We start from the raw sequence: 24,661 nt of genomic DNA, 5'->3' as shown, positions 1-24,661 counted from the left end.
TAGCCATTTCCAGCCAATGATCAGTTCTGTTGGATGAGAGGACCTAGTCAATTGAATGTAAGCTCAGCCCACACCCTTATAGAGTCACCAAATGCTGAAAGGTCTCTGTTGGATTCCTTTCATGATAATTTCTTAAATCTGTTGTCATTTACGGCATAAATTCATCTTCTAAATTTACTGTGGTGTTTCTGACTATCTGGGAGGAAACTGAGCAGTGAAACGTGTTACTTTTACACATAAACAAGAACGATCTGTCACACTACTACACTTTAAAATACAATTTATATATAATTCATGTCACACAGTCTCATACGGAACCTACATCCGCTTTCTTTTACATACTGTATATGATAAGATACTGTCGTCCCCCTTCCCTTCTGTGTGAGAGGATGAATGAGCAAATGTATTTCTAGTTGCATGCTGGATGGTAGCAGACAAGCCTGTCTGCTAGAGAACACTGGGACCATCGTCGGAACAGGTAGCTACGCTTTCTAAAAGCAAAGAGGTTTCTATCCTTATTATGGTCCTGTCCGTCCCTTGTCATGTTGGTACAGGAAGCTGCCTCTCTGGCCACTTCCGTTTGTATTTGTGAGCCACCCTCAGGAAGGGACCACGACAGTCTGTTCGTGGCGAGCGTATGAAGTGGTAAGATCTCCGGCTAAGCGCGTGTCTGCTAAGTCCGTAGGACAATGTATTTCTTAAGTTCAGCCTAACTGAAAATTTAATCACCTTTATTTCAGGTTTAGCTCTAAAATATCTAATGTTATCTTAAATTGCAACGCAGTTTAATTCGCGTGTGAAGTTCAGAATATCTTCCGGTAGTTGCTTTGTCACTACTTTGTGAGTAAAGTGGAACCACGTGTTGATCAGTAACTCTAACCAAGATCATCAATCCTAAATGCGAATGTGTGTGAGATTATAATGTCTCGTCTTGACAATATTTTTCAATATAGCAAATTTTCTTTATGTTCAACCCACGTGGGGTGTACTTTGTGAGACCAGTACCACGTGTTTATACAGTTGTTTGACCCATCAGGTTAATAGTAAGACGATAGTAACCAGTTCGAGGTTTTTCTTTTGTAAATTGCTTTTCGATCTAATTTATTTTAACTATCAAAATTATTGTGGAGTTACACTCTTTGTGTAAACCAAGTTGACCACGTGAAGCATGTGGTGTAATCATCAAAGTAGCCCTCAGCTATTCTTTTCGGGAAGATTTCACGGAGAGTTAGTATGTATTTAGTATACCAGTGTGTGGTAATTACATGACGGACAGGATTGCGCTACGAACGTAACTTCTTTGGGTGAAAATTGAATCGGTTGGTTGTGGTTAATTTCCTCTCGCATATGTTTCAACGTCCTTCGTGTGTTATTTTATGAATGCAGTGTTGTATGTAGTCTCCCAATCTTGGCTCCCTATTTGATGTGTTCCGTAAGATTACAAACTCACATTTACACAATCCTAAATAAGGCACCAGCTTAGTTATGACTCAAGTTTAATATGCTGAAATTTCAATGATCAATGTTAAAATTGATTTATTTCTCTTTATTTAAATTCTCTTATATATATATATATATATATATATATATATATATATATATATATATATATATATATATATATCACCGGTTGTCGTATGACTATTAAAAGATTATAATTAATGTTAGTCTGGTTGGGAATTTGGTAAGCTAAGCTGGATACCTGGTGAAACAGTTGCTCAGTAATGCAAGGTTAACTTCCCCAGACAGCTCACAGCTTTTAAACCGCTTTTATTGTTAATCAGCACCGCTTTCAAAGAAAATGAAAGCAACAACGTTACAATGCTTGGCTAGTGCTTTATTGAAAACTTGGGTCCATGGCTTCGTGGGGTCTGCGTCACTCTCGAACCCTACTGTCAGCTCTCATCAACTGAAATCGGGACTCGTCTGACGTGGCCACGGTTTCCCATGTAGCCACGAGCCCTGGAGAGGCGCTGCAGGCGACGTCGAGCTGTCAGCAAAGGCACTCACGTCGGCAGTCTGCAACCGTAGCCCATTAACGCCAAATTTCGCCGCACTGCTCTAATGGATACGTTCGTCGTACGTCCCACATTGACTTTTGCGGTTATTTCACGGAGTGTTGCTTGTCTCTTGGCACTGAGACCTCTTCGCAGACGTTGTTGTCCTCGGTAGTTTAAGTGCGTTGTTCGTGGTGAGAGGTAATGTCAGAAATTTGGTATTCTCGGCACTCGTGACACCCTGGCTTTCCGAATGTTGAACTTCCTAGCTATTTCCGAAATGGAATTTCCCAAACGTCTAGCTTCACCTACCATTGCTCATTAAAAGCGTATTTTTTTCCCGTCGTGCGGCCATAATCACGTCGGAAACCTCTTCACAGCAATCACCTGTGTACAAATGACAGTTCCGCCAACACACTGCCCTTTTATACGCTGTGTACCCGATACTGTCGCCTTCTGTATATATGCATATCGCTATTCCACGAACTCCGTCACCTCAGTGTAATACGATGTGCCACCAACCAGCAATTCATTACAACCATTGTAAGACGTGTATATTTCTATTGTCTATTGTCAAACCACAATTTATGAAAGATGTTTATATTTTATTAAAAAGATTAAGTAGGAATAATTAATGTATGGCGTTTTGGAAATAACTGTGGTAGCAGGGAATGTCTGCACCAGAAAGCATTGTTGGCGGGAGAGACCGCACATTGATATAATTTTAAAAAGGGCGGGAGAGGCCGCGTATGGATACATTTTAAGAAAAGACCGCGCACTGATACATTTTGTAATGGTAGCAGGGATTGTCTGCACCAGAAAGCATTGTTGGCGGGAGAGACCGCACTTTAGCGTTCGTAGGAAGTCAGTAGTAAGCGAGATGTGAAGCGAGTCGGTAGCGGGTCTGAAGCGAGAGGCTGAGAGGAGCGGTGTGCCTGCAGCCACTAGCCATGATTTACAAGAAATTATAAACAGATGTACAGAGACATCAGCTAAGTATTATCATAAGAGGAACTAATATTATTGAATTATTTTTATGAGAAACTCAAGACTACTGAAGGTATGTTTGCGCAATGATAGTTGTAAGATTATTGTAAAAAGTAAGTCCCATTTGAACGTTTGTAAAATCATTTCATTACCAACAGTATATATTTGAAGGATCGTTTTCAGAATATAATTAATTTTTGCCAGCAATATTGCATTACTGATTATAATCCATCCCAAAAACCATCAAAGTAAAAGTTTGCAAAATTTTATTGCCGTCAAGAAAAAGTTTAACTGTGAATTACGTAACTTCAGTCATGTTAATTAAAGAATAACGTCAGCTTTGCTATTAAAGAATAATGTCAGCTTTGGTAATAAATTCAGCCGCTAATTTTGACAGCCCACCAGCAGCTAATAGAGTATAGTAAACCAGAGTAAGTATATTCATGTCGCAGTTCGATGTAGCAGTCAGATGGCGATCCTGTAACAGTAATAAAGGTAAGGAATAGTTTTGGGTTATTGTAGGTAACGACTGAGGGCCACGACGACGACACAATCTATGTTTCGTCAAAATAATCAGAAAATCACTTTTAATAAGCAGCATTTAAATTTGTATGCGACGATTGAGGAAGAGAATTAATTTCAAAAGGAAGATTTCATTTGTTATTATTAAGCAACAGGTAGAAATCCTAAGGGAAGGTTTCATAGTTTGTTGTAGAAGGGAAGGTTGCGTAACAAAAGAGATATAGAGGAGACGGGAAGGTTTCACCACCGTCCAGTAAAACTACGCAGGAGTCAACAATTTTCTTCCTATTGTTTCGTATCGGCTAAAATTGAGGGTAAATCCCTCCTATAAGCATACGAAACACACGTCACTGAAACATGGCGCACCGTGTGCGTCAAGCCGTAAACGCTGGATCCACGTCGGTCTTCATGCCGCAAGATATGTGGGTCCGTCACTGGGCAGTGTCTGATAGGAAGGAGAGTGATGACCACTCCGTCCCTTCTGGGAGTTCAAAAGAAGTGTGCCATGGTCGAATAGCTGGTTAAGACTGACCGTTATTGGCCACTTCCAGCCACTGTCTTTTCCATTCATCCAAAATCTCTTTTTCAGCCACTGAACAGCAGCCTTTAGGATGACTTTAAGGTAAACTGTGATATTTTCCAGGTATGCTGCTTTCGCTGCTCTGTCAACTTTCTCATTTCCCTCGGTTCTTGGGAGATCAGGGACCCAGTAGAAGGCCACGACTGTCTTCTGCCTCCGGGAAGATACTGGCAGTGCGAGATGTGTCACAACACACAAAGAAATTGTGATATTCGCGATTGTTAAGTGCACTGAACACAATCAGTGCTACAGGTCTGAGAATCTTGCATGACTACCAGTTGCACTCTTATCATTAAGGTATATTAAAGGATTTTTCACTGTTGTGATAGTTCCCAGGGTAGCGGACATAAGAGAATAAACCAGTGTATTATACTCAGAAAACATCCTTGGAGAAGCTTCGAAATTTTGTCGGTAGAGTTCGGTTTCACTCTACTTCTTTTTTTTCCCTTTACCTTCGACGTGGCCCGCCACGAATTCTTCATCTCAGGGTAGCACCTGCAACCTACGGCCTCAGTTATTTGCTCGATATATTCCAATCTCTGTTTTCCTCTACAGTATTTACCCTCTACATCTCCCTCAAGTATCACGGAAGTTATTCCGTGATGTCTTAACAGACGTACTAACATTCTGCCTCTTATTCATGTCAGTGTTTTCCACATATTCCTTTCCTCGCCGATACTCCGGAGAAGCTCCTCATTCCACCCAATTTTCATCATTCTTTCTTAACACCACATCTCAAATTCTTCGATTCTCTTCTTTTCTGGTTTTCCACAGTCCATGATTCATTTCCAGTGCAGTGTTCGAAACGTACATTCTCAGAAATGTTTTCCTCAAGGCTTATGTTTGACACTAGTAGGCTTCTTTTGGCCAGGATTGCCACTTTTGTACCAGTGCTTGTCTGATTTTTAAGTCCTCCTAGCTCCGACCGTCATGGGTGATTTTGCAACCTAGCTTGCAGAATTCCTTAACTTCATCTACTTTGTGATCACCAATTCTGATGTTAAGTTTCTCTCTGCTCTCTTTTTTGCTACTTCTCGTTACTTTCGTCGTTCTTCGGTTTACACTCAGTCCATATTCTATACTCATTAGAATGTTCATTCCATTCAACAGATCCCGTAATTCTTCTTCACTTTCACTGAGGATAGTAATGTCATCAGCAAATCATATCATCAATATCCTTTCACCTTGAATTTTAATTTCATTCTTGAACTTTTCTTTTATTTCATTTATTTCTTCTTCGATGTGTAGATTGGACAGTAGGGATGAAAGTATACACCTCTCTTTTACACCCTTTCCAATTCGAGCACTTCGCTCTTTGTCTTCCACTTTTACTGTTTACTCTTGTTTCTTGTACATATTGAATATTACCCATCTTTCCCTGTAGCTTACCCCTATTTTTCTAAGAATTTCGAACATCTTGTACCATTCACATTGTCGAGCGCTTTTTCCAGGTCGACAAATCTTATGACGTCCATTCCTCTTCAACTGAAGTGCCTACTGAGCTATTCTCTATCTTATGATGTCCATTCCTCTTCAACTGAAGTGTCTACTGAGCTACTCCTTATCGCAGTGGCTACAGCCTCAGAGAAATTCAAACATGTCTCCTCTTTCCATAGTACTTCTCCATACCATTTCTTTGGGCATTGATTTTTTTTTGACTAGTCTATTAAACTTCAACCTTCTTTCCATCACCACTAAACTTTGATCTGAGTATACATCTGCTCCCGGATACACCTCACAGTCCATTATCTCATTTCGGAATCCCTGCTTGACCATGAAGTAATTTAACTGAAATCTTCTCGTATCTCCAGATCTTTTCCAATTATATCTCTTTTTCAGATTCTTGAACAGAGTGTTTGGTATTTCTAGCTGAAGTTTATTGTAGAACTCGATTATTCTTTCCCTTCTGTCATTCCTAGTACCAAGCCCATATTCTACTCCTTCCCCTACAACCGCATTCCAATTACTCATGACTATTACGTACAGAATTACCCGTTCACTATCCTCATATACTTCCTCTATCCCTTCATCTTCGGCTTGCGACGTCGACATGTATACCTGAATTATCGTCGTCCGGCCGGCCGGAGTGGCCGTGCGGTTCTAGGCGCTACAGTCTGGAACCGCGTGACCGCTACGGTCGCAGGTTCGAATCCTACTTCGGGCATGGATGTGTGTGATGTCCTTATGATAGTTAGGTTTAAGTAGTTCTAAGTTCTAGGGGACTGATGACCACAGCAATTTAGTCCCATAGTGCTCAGAGCCATTTGAACAATATCGTCGTCGGTGTTGGTTCACTGTTGATTCTGATGATAACTCTATATAGCAGAGGACACAGCAGTGAAAGGAGTGGGGGCTTTCATTGCTCACAGTTGTCCAGGGAGCAAGGAATATAGGGGGTCTTTATGGAAGACCTAGGCTCCAGAAGGCCGAGTGATTTAGCTGGTATATAGGAAGAAATGCAGTCGAAAGACGGTTTTACTGCTGCCTTCTCGAAGGAGCTGTAGGGAGAAGCTGATGGTTGCATTTCGTGAAGCAGGTCTCACATTAGAAGGCGGGCATCCACAGCCTCATACACCGAGGAGACAGAAGCCATGTGATGGCGATATGCACATATAGAGATGGTGCTAGTTTCACGTGCACAAGATGATAAAGGGGCAGTGTATTGGTGGAACTGTCATTTGCACTCAGGTGATTCACATGAAAAGTTTCCGACGAGATTATGGCAACACGATGGGAATTAACAGACTCTAAAGGCGGAATTGTAGTTGCAGCTAGAGGCATAGGACACTTCATTTCGGAAATAGTTTGGAAATTCAACATTCCGAGATCCACAGTGTCAAATATGTACCGAGAACACCAAATTTCAGGCATTACCTCTCACGAAGCACAATGTAGTGGCCGACAGCCTTCGCTTAACAACCGGGAGCAGCGGCGTTGGCGTAGAGTTGTCAGGGCTTACAGACAATCAATACTGCGTGAAATAACTGTAGATATCAATGTGGGACGTACAACGAACGTCTCCATTAGGACAATGCGGCGAAATTGGGCGTTAATGTACTATGGCAGCAGACGACTGATGCGAGTGTCTTTGCTAACAGCACGACGTCACCTGCAGCACCTGTCCTGGGCTCATAACCATATCGGTTGGACCCTAGAAGACTGGGAAACCGTGGCCTGGTCAGATGACTCCCGGTTTCAGTTAGTAAGACCCTGTTCAAGCTGATGGTGGCTCCACAAAAGGGTGGGCTGTGTTTACATGGATCGTTGACTGGAAATACACTCCTGGAAATGGAAAAAAGAACACATGGACACCGGTGTGTCAGACCCACCATACTTGCTCCGGACACTGCGAGAGGGCTGCACAAGCAATGATCACACGCACGGCACAGCGGACACACCAGGAACCGCGGTGTTGGCCGTCGAATGGCGCTAGCTGCGCAGCATTTGTGCACCGCCGCCGTCAGTGTCAGCCAGTTTGCCGTGGCATGCGGAGCTCCATCGCAGTCTTTAACACTGGTAGCATGCCGCGACAGCGTGGACGTGAACCGTATGTGCAGTTGACGGACTTTGAGCGAGGGCGTATAGTGGGCATGCGGGAGGCCGGGTGGACGTACCGCCGAATTGCTCAACACGTGGGGCGTGAGGTCTCCACAGTACATCGATGTTGTCGCCAGTGGTCGGCGGAAGGTGCACGTGCCCGTCGACCTGGGACCGGGCCGCAGCGACGCACGGATGCACGCCAAGACCGTAGGATCCTACGCAGTGCCGTAGGGGACCGCACCGCCACTTCCCAGCAAATTAGGGACACTGTTGCTCCTGGGGTATCGGCGAGGACCAATCGCAACCGTCTCCATGAAGCTGGGCTACGGTCCCGCACACCGTTAGGCCGTCTTCCGCTCACGCCCCAACATCGCGCAGCCCGCCTCCAGTGGTGTCGCGACAGGCGCGAATGGAGGGACGAATGGAGACGTGTCGTCTTCAGCGATGAGAGTCGCTTCTGCCTTGGTGCCAATGATGGTCGTATGCGTGTTTGGCGCCGTGCAGGTGAGCGCCACAATCAGGACTGCATACGACCGAGGCACACAGGGCCAACACCCGGCATCATGGTGTGGGGAGCGATCTCCTACACTGGCCGTACACCACTGGTGATCGTCGAGGGGACACTGAATAGTGCACGGTACATCCAAACCGTCATCGAACCCATCGTTCTACCGTTCCTAGACCGGCAAGGGAACTTGCTGTTCCAACAGGACAATGCACGTCCGCATGTATCCCGTGCCACCCAACGTGCTCTAGAAGGTGTAAGTCAACTACCCTGGCCAGCAAGATCTCCGGATCTGTCCCCCATTGAGCATGTTTGGGACTGGATGAAGCGTCGTCTCACGCGGTCTGCACGTCCAGCACGAACGCTGGTCCAACTGAGGCGCCAGGTGGAAATGGCATGGCATCTCTACGATCGTCTCCATGGGAGAATAGCAGCCTGCATTGCTGCGAAAGGTGGATATACACTGTACTAGTGCCGACATTGTGCATGCTCTGTTGCCTGTGTCTATGTGCCTGTGGTTCTGTCAGTGTGATCATGTGATGTATCTGACCCCAGGAATGTGTCAATAAAGTTTCCCCTTCCTGGGACAATGAATTCACGGTGTTCTTATTTCAATTTCCAGGAGTGTAGTTACGTTCGGCTAGTTGGAGACCCTTTGCAGTCAGTGATGGAGCTCGTGTTCGCAAACAAAGATGGAGCTTTTACGGATGACAATGTCCCGTGTCACCGGGTTCAGTTTTTCACGATTGGTTTGCAGAACATTCTGGTCAGGTCTAGCATGTAATCCAGCCACCCAGACCGCCCGACATCAGTCCCACCGAAAATTTATGGGACATAATCGAGACGTAAGTTCGCGCACACTATCCTGAACAGGTAGTACTTCCGCAGTTATAGACAGTCACAGAGGCAGCATGGCTCAAAATTTCTTCAGTGTATCCACGACTTGTTGAATCCACGCCACGTTGAGATGCTGTACTTTGCTGGGCAGAAGAAGGTACGACACTATTAGGGGGTGTGCCACAACTTATGTCGCCTCAGTGTACTTTGTTCGCCAGCCGTTACACAGCGCATGGCGAGCGTGTTTACCACAGTACTGTAACCGCAGACATTACATGACAGTGGAACACTTACTCGTAGAAGTAGTCGAGGCCCCGGACGAAGCGCCGCCAGGTGGGTGTGCTGATGACCTTCCAGGGTGACAGCCGGAACTCCAGCTTGTATATCGAGTCGAACAGGACCTGCACGGTGTCGATTAGCTTCTGCGGCTCAGAGTCAGGCGGGAAATCGGGCTCCAGGCAACCGAGGCGCGCGTCCAGCGCCACCAGTGATACCGCTGCGCAGTGGATCAAGGCCGTGATGGCCAGGATATTGGTCAACGGCATGTTTCCCAGCACCACAACATAGTTTCAACTAAATGGTTAGTGACAGTGGTGTTCGAGACTTCCTGGCAGATTAAAACTGTGTGCCGAACCGAGTAGCGAACTTGGGACCTTTGCCTTATGCGGACAAGTGCTCTACCGACAGAGCTACCCAAGCACGATTGACGAGCCGTCGTCGCAGCTTTAGTTACGCCAGTACATCATCTCCTATCTTCCAAACGTCAAAGAAGTTCTCTTGCGAAACTTCTGTGGAGTTTGTAAGATAGGAGATGAGGTAATGGCGTAACTATAGCTGTGAGGACGGCTCGTGAATCGAGCTCGGGTAGCTCAGTCGACAGAAAACTTCTCGCAGAAAGAAAAGGTCACGAGTTCGAGTCTCGGTCCACCGCAGTTTTAATCTACCACGATGTTTCATACCAGTAGAGTGAAAAATTCAGTTTGGAATGAAGTCTTTCTTAACAAGCAATATTCTTCAGACAACGGCCAATACACACTTGTTAGAAATTTGGAATACTGTTTGGTAATGACAACAAAGGCACTGGAATAGATTTTTCTTAAAGAGGCGTTTGTCATGCTGAGTAAACACTAAAAGCTGCCCCAAAACTAAAGTAAGAAAGACAGGGTATTTAAAAAAGAATGATTTTCCAAAAGTCCATATTTATTGAAAATAACATAATACAGTTGTGGGATCAATTGCAAAACACACCCAAAATCTTAACGTCTTAGCTAAGTTATTACAAATTCTTTTGAATCCATCAAACGCAGCACGAACAACATCGAGACGATAGCTAAATTCGGCATATACTTTGCACTAACTATCTTATTTTACAGAAGTTATGACGACTGTTATTCCAATCTTCACTTCTTCTACGTCATGAGGTAATGTGGAAATGAACACACTTTTCTTCACATATCCTCACAAGAAAAAATCGTGTGGGATCATGTCTTCTGATCTTGGAGGCTAACAGTGCGGGGCACGGTCTCGGTATCCCGTGTGCCCTGTCCAGCGTGGTGGTACACTGAAGTGCCAAAGAAATTGGTAGAGGCGTGCGTATTCACATACAGAGATATGTAAACAGCCAGAAAACGGCACTGCGGTCGGCAACGCCTATATAAGACAACAAGTGTCAGCCGCAGTTGCAAGATTCATGATGTCATTTGCCTCCAACACTACTTCAGACATTAATCGAGTCCATGCCACGTTGTGTTGCGGCACTTACGTGTGCTCGCAGGGCCCCTACACGATATTAGGCTGGTATACCAATTTCTTTGGCTATTCATTGTAGGAAGATTCCAGAAAACTTAACCTGTTATTTGGAACCCCTAGTGAGACACTCTCTCGAAGCAACACGTATCCCCGCTTTTCAACAACGATGTGACACTACTAAATGAGACAGCACTGAGCAGTGCATTACTTTCGTTGCACGCGTCCCTGGCTGCAGTTGGAGTGGGACAGGATGCTCAGTCAGCATTTGACATTGTGTCCGTCCATTTTGTCCAGGCCACCAATCACAGGGCACGGAAACATGCGGCAGGATAAGACGGAACACGTGGTGAAACATTTATACTTAACAGCTATACTCTTATGTGTCAAAAGACTAGGTCTGATATAAACATTTATTTTTCGCATTGAGCATGTTTTGGACCAAAATCCATTTTCAATAGTCGTCGTAGCCAAGACAAATTTAAAGACAATATTGAAATAAACATGATAAATGCATTTAGATATGCATAAATAGAAAATGAACTTCTATGATACAACGGAGGTATGACCACCTGCAGTAGCTGCTTTACTTTATATGTTATTATTGAAGAGTTGGCCGACGTGCATCTTAAGCTTGGATTCACTAAATTTGTAAGGCTGCAAGATTTCGCCGCCATTTATGAATAATTCTGATAATTGCTATTTCGTTTACTTAGTATGGGATCTCATTGTAGGTGGGGTTAACGAATTATCAGCCATTTATTGGTTGACACTGAGTAGTTTTATACTAAAGTTTCTGTAGACGTGCATGCTCTGAGTGCAATTTTAGTGCTGGCTCTGAAAGTAAGGGGAACGCGGTATTTCTGTCTCCGGAAGCAACGCGGATCAAGGGCTGCTGGCAGGGCAGTTTACGGCTTTGAAAAGAGGACGCCAGGCGTTTACTGCCGTCGCTGTGTCACCCGTCTTGAAGCAGGTGGAAAGGTTCTTCTTGTGGCGGCCCTGCTGTCGCTAAGGAGGTAGGGGTGAGACGATGCTCAAAGTATCTTACAAACGCCGCCACCAGCTCTCTTCTCTCTCTCTGGTTTTTTATTTTATTTTTTTTTAACCACTGAGGAATGCACGACGAATGCCTGCCACATATGCGAGGTAACGTTTGCAGAAGTTCTCATGCCAGACACAAAGGCGTATTCCCGCCAAAAGTCACAGAAACGTACGTTCTGGTAGCGCTACAGCCGCAGCCGTAGGCGAGCATTGGCTTCTTCTACTATTTTGCTCCATATTTGTCTGTTATTCTGCTACTCTTTGCCACCCCCGCACTCCCTTACTGGTGAGATCCACTACTACGTCGTCAGTCAGTCACCTTCTAGGTCTCCCTTTTGCCTAGCTGAATGGAACACACTCATCATCATTTTCTTTAGAAGTCTATCCTCTAACGTTCTCTCTACGTATAGTAATCATCGTATTGGCTGTGATTTCAAAAATTTTACTACGTCCCTACTTTGTATTAATACTTGTACGTGGGGGAGTTGGAAAATAAGTTTCCCCTGTCGACTGTGGTCAGAGTTGTGTGTGAAAGGAAAAAAAAGTAGAATGAGACATTAAAGATAAGAAATATCATTATTTTTCTACATAATTTCCAATTACATTGAGATATTTGTCATATCGCTTTGTAAGCTTCAAAAAGCCTTCTAAGGAAAAAACCAGGGATTTGCATACGGAAGAAGCGTTGAACGGCTTGTTTGAAGTCAGCATTGCTGCCAAAGCGCCTTCCGCTGAGAGCCTTCTTCAAAGCAGGAAACAGATGGAAGTCACTTGGTGCGAGATCCGGACTGTAAGGCGGATGGTGTAGGCGCTCCCAACCAAGAGTTCCAATATGGTTTTCCGTTGCCGTCGCCGTGTGTGGTCTCGCATTGTCATCGAACAGCAGAACGCCAGATCTGAGAAGGCCAGGCCTCTTTTTCCGAATCATCCCTTTCAATTTCGACAGAGTGGCACAGTACCGCGCAGCATCGATGGTTGCATCCTCCAGAAAGTCCGGCAGCAAAACTCCTTTGGCTTCCCAGAACTCGGTGAGTAGCAGTTTACCTGCAGACGGAGTGCTTTTGAATTTCTTTCGGACAGGTGATGACGGATGTTTCCACACCATGGATGAGGCTTTCGAGTCGGGCGTGTAATAGTGGACCCACGTTTCATCCCCCCTCACAACCCGAAACAGAAGGTCGTTGCCAGATTCATGGTAACACACCAGATCTTCCAGGCTGAACGCCATGTCGCCTTGTCGTCTTTCGCCCATATCACACAACTCTGCCCACAGTCGACAGGGGAAACTTATTATCCAACTCCCTCTCGTAATTCCGTGTTGTAGCGTATTCCCCGTCCTTCTTCTTCCCTTGCTGGACCATAGATTTTGTGTACTATTTTCGTTGAAAGGCTCTTAGTGCATTTTTATCAAGTTCTGTCAACGTCCATACCTCTCACCGGTATGTAATAACAGGGCGGGCTAGGATGTTTTCTTGTAACAAGGCTGTTTCTGAAAAGTTGCTTATTTGCAAAGTAATCTCTGTTCCAGTGTTCTGTTCCTGCCCTTATAGCCTTTCCAGTACTGTTATCATTTGTTATTAGGGCTTCCAAGTAATTAAAAGAGGACACCCCTTTGAAGCATTTCCCATTGATGCTAAGGTCTTTAGCGATTCTTATGGCCTTATATTGTGACGTTACTGTATGTTTCGTTTTGTTTCCATTTACTATGAGGCGAATTTTTAATGCTTCTGTTTCCATTGTCTGGTATGATTGTTGGAGTGCATTGATATTTCTTCCTCCTATAACAGTGTCACCGCCAACGGCCTTGCCGCAGTGGTAACACCGATTCCCGTCATATCACCGACGGGCTAGCACATGGCCGGGTGACCACACAGGCTGCCGAGTGGTGTTGGCAAGCGGGGTGCACTTAGCCCCTGGGTGGCAAACTGAGGAGATACTTGATTTAGAAGTAGCGGCTCCGGTCTCGTAAAGTGACATACGGCCGGGAAAGCGGTGTGCTGACCACATGCCCTTCCATGTCCGTATCCAGTGAGGCCTGTGGTCTGAGAATGACACGGCGGCCGGTCGGTACCGTTGGGCCTTCCAAAGCCTGTTCGAACGGAGTTTGGTTTAGTGTAACAGTGTCATCAGCGTATGGACGTATCTGGATAGTTTTGATAAATATGATGCTTTTTTTGTTGAATTTGGTTCAAATGGCTCTGAGCACTATGGGACTTAACTTCTGAGCTCATCAGTCCCCTAGAACTTAGAACTACTTAAACCTAACTAACCTAAGGACATCACACACATCCATGCCAGAGGTAGGATTCGAACCTGCGACCTTAGCGGTCGCGCGGTTCCAGACTGTAGCGCCTAGAACCGCTTGGCCATCCTGGCCGGCTTGTTGATTTTATTTACTACACTATGGAGGGCTATACTGAATAGGACAGTGGAACAGTGGAGACACTATAACCTTGCGTCACGCCTTTATTAAAGTCAAAACTTTCACGTATCCGGTTGGCTGAATTACAGACAGAGGAGAGTCACTATTTGTTCTAGAAGTTTCTAGCGAGCATGAATTGGAAGCAGTTGGCCAATAACGTCACGACTCACAGAGTGGGAGGTATATCGTTTGTAGCGAGCATAGTGATTAGCCGCAAGGAGAGTTCTAGCTAACGAGGTGAGGATTGCTGTAGACTGGGCACTGCGTGGCGAGGGGACTCTCTGGCGGGTGGACAATGTTTTGAGACACTGCTGGCAAGGCGTCAGTGAGCAGTCTCACCAGTTGATTCGAAAGTCCTGATTTCGTCACTAAGAACGGCATCATTAGTTTCTCTGTGAGCAGAAAAACGAATCTATGGTGTTTTGTGGAGTCTGAGGCATTACAGAGTGCTTCTTTACGACCGTGTACTTGAGTCAAGTCTCTGCCCCTGGCTTGAGAGCGAGCAGAATTCTTCATTCCTGTCCGGCATTGTACGGAAGTACCTTCGTGCCTAGGAGTTTGTAGTCGCTGTTTCGCATCATGTCAGAATTTTTGCCTACGCAACGCACTTCGTCCTCACGATCGACTGTCAGTGCCAGTCAGGGCGGTGCCTGACTTTATCTTCGATGCTAATCAGTATCAGCCACTTAGTGTTTCAGTCGTATAGATAAGGGAGCAGCTTCGAGTCAGATCATAGACATTTTGCCAATCTTAAATTTAGGTTAATGAGTAGACATTTGCGTTCTATGTACAGTCCTGGAAATGGAAAAAAGAACACATTGACACCGGTGTGTCAGACCCACCATACTTGCTCCGGATTCTGCGAGAGGGCTGTACAAGCAATGATCACACGCACGGCACAGCGGACACACCAGGAACCGCGGTGTTGGCCGTCGAGCCGTCGAATGGCGCTACCTGCGCAGCATTTGTGCACCGCCGCCGTCAGTGTCAGCCAGTTTGCCGTGGCATACGGAGCTCCATCGCAGTCTTTCACACTGGTAGCATGCCGCGACAGCGTGGACGTAAACCGTATGTGCAGTTGACGGACTTTGAGCGAGGGCGTATAGTGGGCATGCGGGAGGCCGGGTGGACGTACCGCCGAATTGCTCAACACGTGGGGCGTGAGGTCTCCACAGTACATCGATGTTGTCGCCAGTGGTCGGAGGAAGGTGCACGTGCCCGTCGACCTGGGACCGGACCGCAGCGACGCACGGATGCACGCCAAGACCGTAGGATCCTACGCAGTGCCGTAGGGGACCGCACCGCCACATCCCAGCAAATTAGGGACACTATTTCTCCTGGGGTATCGGCGAGGACCATTCGCAACCGTCTCCATGAACTGGGGACGGAATAGGCCGAGTACTTTCCAAAGGAACCATTTGGGGAGGACGACGATACAAATCCGTGTCCCGCCAACCTGATTTAGGTTTTCTGTGATTTCCCTAAATCGCTGCAGGCAAATGCCTGGATGATTCCTTACAAAGGGCACTGCAGTTTTCCTTTCCCATCGCCTAAACAGTGCGAGCTTGTGTTCCAACTCCTCGATGTCGACGCGACGTTAGCCCCTAATCTTCCTTCATGGTAAAATCTTCTCGGATTGACAGCCGAGTCAATGCGTTGTCCTCCGGCAACGTTTCAGCATCTTCAAGCGAAATGTCGAGTCCAGTTCTCGTCCGGACCTTTATGCCGCTGGACCAAGGGCGGTCCAGCGTCTATAAAGATCCGGACGAGACGTGGTCCCGAAATTTCACCTGAAGATGGCAAGTAAGAAACTTGCTGAAACGTTACCGGAGAACAACGTATCGACTCGGCTGTGGACCAGAGAAGATTTTACCATCGAGATTCACCGAGAAAGCCTGCATTCACCTAATATTCCGTCCTTCCAAAGGAACAATCCTAAATCTGGATGGTCCGACGAAGATTAGAAATGCTGCTCCGCCGAATTCGCGTGTAGTGTCTCACTACTGTGCCACATGCAAAATATGAATGTCTGATGACTAACGGTTTCTTGCCCGTCTGAAACAAATGCTCAACTGAGCGATGGTATACTGGGCGTGCATTTGTTGTTTAATATGCTGTTGTCGTATTGTGTGGATACTGTAACCTGCGGAAATCAGCGGACCGAGATCTTCCTTGTACTGTTCACACAACTGCCCTAACCTATACACTCACTTCTGTGCTCTGTCGCGCATCGGTTACACCCAACACGCTGCGTACAGCAGGTGCCACAACACGAGCAGGAATTAAAGCGCCAAGATCGTCACCGGGTTCCCAGTCTCCAATAAACGAAGAATTATTATAGTTGTCAGATCGCACCTGCAATTCATTTGAACTACACTCCTGGAAATGGAAAAAAGAACACATTGACACCGGTGTGTCAGACCCACCATACTTGCTCCGGACACTGCGAGAGGGCTGTACAAGCAATGATCACACGCACGGCACAGCGGACACACCAGGAACCGCGGTGTTGGCCGTCTAATGGCGCTAGCTGCGCAGCATTTGTGCACCGCCGCCGTCAGTGTCAGCCAGTTTGCCGTGGCATACGGAGCTCCATCGCAGTCTTTAACACTGGTAGCATGCCGCGACAGCGTGGACGTGAACCGTATGTGCAGTTGACGGACTTTGAGCGAGGGCGTATAGTGGGCATGCGGGAGGCCGGGTGGACGTACCGCCGAATTGCTCAACACGTGGGGCGTGAGGTCTCCACAGTACATCGATGTTGTCGCCAGTGGTCGGAGGAAGGTGCACGTGCCCGTCGACCTGGGACCGGACCGCAGCGACGCACGGATGCACGCCAAGACCGTAGGATCCTACGCAGTGCCGTAGGGGACCGCACCGCCACTTCCCAGCAAATTAGGGACACTGTTGCTCCTGGGGTATCGGCGCGGACCATTCGCAACCGTCTCCATGAAGCTGGGCTACGGTCCCGCACACCGTTAGGCCGTCTTCCGCTCACGCCCCAACATCGTGCAGCCCGCCTCCAGTGGTGTCGCGACAGGCGTGAATGGAGGGACGAATGGAGACGTGTCGTCTTCAGCGATGAGAGTTGCTTCTGCCTTGGTGCCAATGATGGTCGTATGCGTGTTTGGCGCCGTGCAGGTGAGCGCCACAATCAGGACTGCATACGACCGAGGCACACAGGGCCAACACCCGGCATCATGGTGTGGGGAGCGATCTCCTACACTGGCCGTACACCACTGGTGATCGTCGAGGGGACACTGAATAGTGCACGGTACATCCAAACCGTCATCGAACCCATCGTTCTACCATTCCTAGACCGGCAAGGGAACTTGCTGTTCCAACAGGACAATGCACGTCCGCATGTATCCCGTGCCACCCAACGTGCTCTAGAAGGTGTAAGTCAACTACCCTGGCCAGCAAGATCTCCGGATCTGTCCCCCATTGAGCATGTTTGGGACTGGATGAAGCGTCGTCTCACGCGGTCTGCACGTCCAGCACGAACGCTGGTCCAACTGAGGCGCCAGGTGGAAATGGCATGGCAAGCCGTTCCACAGGACTACATCCAGCATCTCTACGATCGTCTCCATGGGAGAATAGCAGCCTGCATTGCTGCGAAAGGTGGATATACACTGTACTAGTGCCGACATTGTGCATGCTCTGTTGCCTGTATCTATGTGCCTGTGGTTCTGTCAGTGTGATCATGTGATGTATCTGACCCCAGGAATGTGTCAATAAAGTTTCCCCTTCCTGGGACAATGAATTCACGGTGTTCTTATTTCAATTTTCAGGAGTGTATATACACTACCGGCCACTAAAACTGCTGCACCAAGAAGAAATGCAGATGATAAACGGGTATTCATTGGACAAATATATTATACTAGAACTGACATGTGATTACATTTTCACGCATTTTGGGTGCATAGATCCTATGAAATCAGTACCCAAACAACAACAGGGCTATAGGCCAGTATGGCGATGACGAATACACGCTTCCAACGTGCATTCACCGCGATGTCGCCAAACACGAATGCGATCATCATGATGCTGTAAACAGAACCTGGATTCATCCGAAAAAATTACGTTTTGTCATTTGTGCACCCAGGTTCGTCGTTGAGTACACCATCGCAGGCGCTCCTGTCTGTGATGCAGCGCCAAGGGTAACCGCAGTCATGATCTCCGAGCTGATAGTCCATGCTGCTGCAAACGTCGTCGAAATGTTCGTGCAGATGGTTGTTGTCTTGCAAACGTCCCCATCTGTTGACTCAGGGATCAAGACGTGGCTGCACGATCCGTTACAGCCATGCGGATAAGATGCTGTCATCTCGACTATTAGATATACGAGGCCGATGGGATCCAGCACGGCGTTCCGTATTACCCTCATGAACTCACCGATTCCATATTCTGCTAACAGTCATTGGATCTCCACCAACGCGAGCAGCATTGTCGCGATAAGACAAACCGCAATCGTGATAGGCTACAATTCGACCTTTATCAAAATCGGAAACGTGATGGTACGCATTTCTCCTTCTTACACGAGGCATCACAACAACGTTTCACCAGGCAGCGCAGGTCAACTGCCGTTTGTGTATGAGAAATCGGTTGGAAACATTCCTCGTGTCATCACGTTGTAGGTGTCGCCACCGGCGCTAACCTTGTGTGAATGCTCTGGAAAGTTAATCGTTTGCATATCACAGCATCTTCTTCCTGTCGGTTCAATTTCGCGTCTGTAGCACGTCATCTTCGTGCTGTAGCAATTTCAATAGCCAGTAGTGTATTCACTTTGCATTTTAGAGTTCTTTTTAAATATCTTATCAGTATGTAGTTGTTCTACTTCTCCTACTATTGGACTCCAAGTAACGATACTGACTGAGAATGAAGTACTGTCACAGCCTGGGGAACAAATCCATATGTTACTCCCGTTTGTTGGTTTTCTGTGCAGGGCTGATTTAATTTTGGCAGGCCAAAGCCGTTGCGAACATTACGCTAACAGCCATCCCACATATAGATGCAACTGACGAGCTTTGAATTCAGTGGAAGAGAAGAAAGAAGACGTTTCGCTAAGAGATTCGCGCAGCGATGGCAACCAGATAGCAGTAGTTTTGCATCATCTGCTAGTCGATTGTCAGTTTGGTGAATGCACACTGCAGGTATCTTTAGTGTTACAAAAGTACTTCCACAAACATAATGGTAATTGGTGCCACAAACTGAATACATCATAATTACATTATACTTCTATAATGATCCTGATACGTCTGAAAAGGAAATTTTACGATGAATGTGAATAACGAGGAGCAATTAAGGTGACTTTAATACTCATTAGAATTATCTTTCTTAGACATCCAGTCTTTTCAGAATCTAGTATTCAACTTTATAAATCACAACTGCTTTGAGAAATGTCTAAGTGATAAATTGTTTATGTTACTTACATTCGAGGGCCCACTTGTAGAGCTCGTTAAGGAAATTGTCCGGCATCTCCAGGTTTTCGTCCCTGAGCAGTATCATCCTGTGGGGAAAAAAATCCCTTCAGTTATTTGATAGTATTTGGGTCTAAATTTTGTAGTTACTCTGCTTCAAAATAATTACATACCAGACAAAAATATACATTGTCTGACAAAAAGGAGAAGTATCTATCATTTGCGTACTGTCATTTGCCGGAAACCTCGTTTCGATATCTGCAACCATTCACGAAGTAAAAGGGGTGTGTACGTCTTGCATGACTCATCCTGTGTAGCTGACGGCGGTGTTCTGCGAGGTGTGGCGTTACAAGCCCTGTCTTGGAGGTAGCATCTTCGGTGGTCCGCGCGTTCACTTTGTACGGTATGGTGGCCTAAAAAGGAAGACGGTTTCCGGTCTCGTCAACAGTTTTCAGCGGGATTTTGTAGCAGCGTTCCTCCTGACGATGGCGGACAATCGTGTTGATTTTAGGGCCCGGCAGCAAAACCGAGAGCACTACAGAATGAATTCATCTGAGATACATCTACGCATACGACATTTCCCAGTACCATGTACAGAATGTTTAAAAAATACGTCCCATTACAGAAGACATCTTCTACACAACCGAATATAGAAATTTGGGGTAAATTTTAACTGACTCCATGGTGCAGCGAGATCATTCGCTTGCGCAATGTGCACAGTGACTCGTGCTTGCGGTAATACGACAATGAAAAATATTATACATTCTCCGTTTCAGCAGGTGCAATTCAGTTTTTTAACTGTCGCACCTGCGCGTCGAGATTTTCGTCGAGAGTATAGTACCGCACATCTAATAGCTCGAAGCATTCGAGGACGGTACCAGCAATGCCACATTGGCCTCAGAGTCCATCGGATTTCTAAGTATGTCTTTTTATGTTGTGGTAACTCAAAGACTCCATTTATGTGCCCCCATTCTAACACTTTAGGAGCATAGCAACAGCAGTGAATGCAGTAACACCGTACACGTTCACAAAAGAATGGGATGAGTTAGACTACCCTTCACATACAAAATGTACGATCAAGTGAACATCTGCAACTGAGGAACGTATTAGTGGAATAAAGATCCGCTTCAGTTGACAGTAATTTATTAATTTATTCCACAACCGGTTTCGGAGCACAAAGCTTTATCTTAACAAGCATTCAAATAATTTAGGAAGGTAAATGTGTGGTGGTCGGGCTACTCAGCCATGGAGCGTGCTTGCGGTAATACGACAATGAAAAATATTATACATTCTCCGTTTCAGCAGGTGCAATTCAGTTTTTTAACTGTCGCACCTGCGCGTCGAGATTTTCGTCGAGAGTATAGTACCGCACATCTAATAGCTCGAAGCATTCGAGGACGGTACCAGCAAAGCCACATTGGCCTCAGAGTCCATCGGATTTCTAAGTATGTCTTTTTATGTTGTGGTAACTCAAAGACTCCATTTATGTTCCCCCATTCTAACACTTTAGGAGAATAGAAACAGCAGTGAATGCAGTAACACCGTACACGTTCACAAAAGAATGGGATGAGTTAGACTACCCTTCACATACAAAATGTATGATCAAGTGAACATCTGAAACTGAGGAACGTATTAGTAGAATAAAGATCCGCTTCAGTTGACAGTAATTTCTTAATTTATTCCACAACCGGTTTCGGAGCACAAAGCTTCATCTTAACATGCATCCAAATAATTTAGGAAGGTAAATGTGTGATGGTCGGGCTACTCAGCCATGGAGCGGCAGGGTGGTGGGAGGGGGGGGGGGGGGGAACACAGCCACTTCAAACGCCTGGGAGCGATGGACGAGGAGCCACAGCGCATGCCTGGACAGCACGACACGGAACTGACTGAACCTACAGCCACTCATTTATGTTTCCACAATTATTAGCAGGCATCTGAAGATGAGGCTTTATGATTCGAAACCGGTCGTGGAATGAATTAAGAAATCACTGGCAAATAAAGTGGATCTTTATTCCATAAATCTTTTGCATGTCTTACGTGATGGGCACATGGAATATTTATGAAGGACAAATGAGAACTTTGCCACTAAACACACTGCTGAAAGTGCCCCCAAGGTTGTGTGAGCGTGCGAGTAAATGTACACCTATGTAAAATCGGATGGTCCTTTTGAGAATAAAAAGTTTCTAATACTTTCGATAACTGATAGTGGTGTTGTAGCAGGTAGTGTACTACACTCCTCCCTTGGAGGTCCCGTGTTCACTGTCGGTTTGGGCGGGCAGTTTTTTCATCCTGTTCCTCCAAGGCATCTCTAGGTCCACTCAGGTTGCTATGAAATGCCGGCCGGCCTGTGGGCTCTACAACCTTCCATTCCCAGTGCCCTGTGAAGAAAGGCTGCACTTGTCTGCAGTCAGGGGAATAACCTGGTCACAGGCTTGCACCTCAGGCTTTACCTTCGTTATAATTAAATCCATTCACGTAGAATAGGTAGTCTAATGAAATTGGGCGAATATTTTTGAAACATTCTTATTGAGGATTATTCATGTTGCATTCATGGATGGATCGTGCTAACAACGATTGCAGGTACGCCGAAATGCGAAATGATATCTGCTCAATTTCGCCTGGACGGAGTTTAAATAGGCAGCTAAAGAATATCTGTATTTTTCGCCTTTAAAGATGGTTCTTGAAGATTTGTAAGCAGGTTATCGCAAGATGCACGCTTCTTCGATTGTATGCCATCTAAGGTTACTCCCTCTCTCTCACCGGTCAAACAAGAGTGCGACTATTCGCGCCTCCCTACTTTGTACACGCTCCATGTCCCCAATTTATACAACCTGACATATGTCCCGTACGATTTAGCATCATTCAAGTATAGGTCGCACAAATGTTATCTGTGCATTCTTCTTTGCAAACAGACTCCAGTCCCCCAGAATTCTACCAATGAATCTTAGCCTACCATTAAATTTACCCACAGTTGAGAGTTTACGGTCGTTTCCTTTAAGAACTGTGCTCATTGTTACGATGTCCGAATACAAGTATGAGATAACGGACTCAAGTTGTGGTTGATTAGTAGAATAGTCGAGACATACCACTCTTTTATCTTACAGAGAATGCGCAGCTTCTCATTTCTCTCCATGAAGAACTAGTTTCTGACCTTTGCACTGGGCTAATATTTTGAAATTTATCTCAATACTAGCCCTTTTATCCACAGGTCCGTCCAGTTACGAGTTGTTGTTGTTGTGGTCTTCAGTCCTGAGACTGGTTTGATGCAGCTCTCCATGCTACTCTATCCTGTGCAAGCTTCTTCATCTCCCAGTATCTACTGCAACCTACATCCTTCTGAATCTGCTTAGTGTATTCATCTCTTGGTCTCCCTCTACGATTTTTACCCTCCACACTGCCCTCCAATGCTAAATTTGTGATCCCTTGATGCCTCAGAACATGTCCTACCAACCGATCCCTTCTTCTAGTCAAGTTGTGCCACAAACTTCTCTTCTCCCCAATCCTATTCAATACCTGCTCATTAGTTACGTGATCTACCCACCTTATCTTCAGCATTCTTCTGTAGCACCACATTTCGAAAGCTTCTATTCTCTTCTTGTCCAAACTAGTTATCGTCCATGTTTCACTTCCATACATGGCTACACTCCATACAAATACTTTCAGAAACGACTTCCTGACACTTAAATCTATACTCGATGTTAACAAATTCCTCTTCTTGAGAAACGCTTTCCTTGCCATTGCCAGTCTACATTTTATATCCTCTCTACTTCGACCATCATCGGTTATTTTACTCCCTAAATAGCAAAACTCCTTTACTACTTTAAGTGTCTCATTTCCTAATCTAATTCCCTCAGCATCACCCGACTTAATTTGACTACATTCCATTATCCTCGTTTTGCTTTTGTTGATGTTCATCTTATATCCTCCTTTCAAGACACTGTCCATTCCGTTCAACTGCTCTTCCAAGTCCTTTGCTGTCTCTGACAGAATTACAATGTCATCGGCGAACCTCAAAGTTTTTACTTCTTCTCCATGAATTTTAATACCTACTCCAAATTTTTCTTTTGTTTCCTTTACTGCTTGCTCAATATACAGATTGAATAACATCGGGGAGAGGCTACAGCCCTGTCTTACTCCTTTCCCAACCACTGCTTCCCTTTCATGCCCCTCGACTCTTATAACTGCCATCTGGTTTCTGTACAAACTGTAAATAGCCTTTCGCTCCCTGTATTTTACCCCTGCCACCTTCAGAATTTGAAAGAGAGTATTCCAGTTAACATTGTCAAAAGCTTTCTCTAAGTCTACAAATGCTAGAAACGTAGGTTTGCCTTTTCTTAATCTTTCTTCTAAGATAAGTCGTAAGGTCAGTATTGCCTCACGTGTTCCAACATTTCTACGGAATCCAAACTGATCTTCCCCGAGGTCGGCTTCTACCAGTTTTTCCATTCGTCTGTAAAGAATTCGCGTTAGTATTTTGCAGCTGTGACTTATTAAACTGATAGTTCGGTAATTTTCACATCTGTCAACACCTGCTTTCTTTGGGATTGGAAATATTATATTATTCTTGAAGTCTGAGGGTATTTCGCCTGTCTCATACATCGTGCTCACCAGATGGTAGAGTTTTGTCAGGACTGGCTCTCCCGAGGCCATCAGTAGTTCAAATGGAATGTTGTCTACTCCCGGGGCCTTGTTTCGACTCAGGTCTTTCAGTGCTCTGTCAAACTCTTCACGCAGTATCTTATCTCCCATTTCGTCTTCATCTACATCCTCTTCCATTTCCATAATATTGTCCTCAAGTACATCGCCCTTGTATAAACCCTCTATATACTCCTTCCACCTTTCTGCCTTCCCTTCTTTGCTTAGAACTGGGTTGCCATCTGAGCTCTTGATATTCATACAAGTGGTTCTCTTCTCTCCAAAGGCCTCTTTAATTTTCCTGTAGGCAGTATCTATCTTACCCCTAGTGAGACAAGCCGCTACATCCTTACATTTGTCCTCTAGCCATCCCTGCTTAGCCATTTTGCACTTCCTGTCGATATCATTTTTGAGACGTCTGTATTCCTTTTT

General features: G+C 45.6%; 1 protein-coding gene across 1 annotated transcript in view; it reads right to left on the bottom strand.

The window, feature by feature from the left end:
- Positions 1–24,661, bottom strand: part of LOC126187447 (probable cytochrome P450 301a1, mitochondrial) — a 196,346-nt gene that overhangs the window by 41,888 nt on the left and 129,797 nt on the right. Inside the window, exons 6-7 of the mRNA XM_049928533.1 lie at positions 19,607–19,683; positions 9,263–9,464 (exon numbers count right to left, since the gene is read on the bottom strand). Coding sequence (XP_049784490.1) covers positions 9,263–9,464; positions 19,607–19,683 — 279 coding nt within the window. The remainder of the gene's footprint in view (positions 1–9,262; positions 9,465–19,606; positions 19,684–24,661) is intronic.

This window comes from Schistocerca cancellata, chromosome 5, assembly GCF_023864275.1.
Source record: "Schistocerca cancellata isolate TAMUIC-IGC-003103 chromosome 5, iqSchCanc2.1, whole genome shotgun sequence".
Lineage (NCBI taxonomy): Eukaryota > Metazoa > Arthropoda > Insecta > Orthoptera > Acrididae > Schistocerca > Schistocerca cancellata.
The sequence above is the reverse complement of the archived record's forward strand: the minus strand, read 5'-3'. Positions and strand labels throughout refer to the sequence as shown.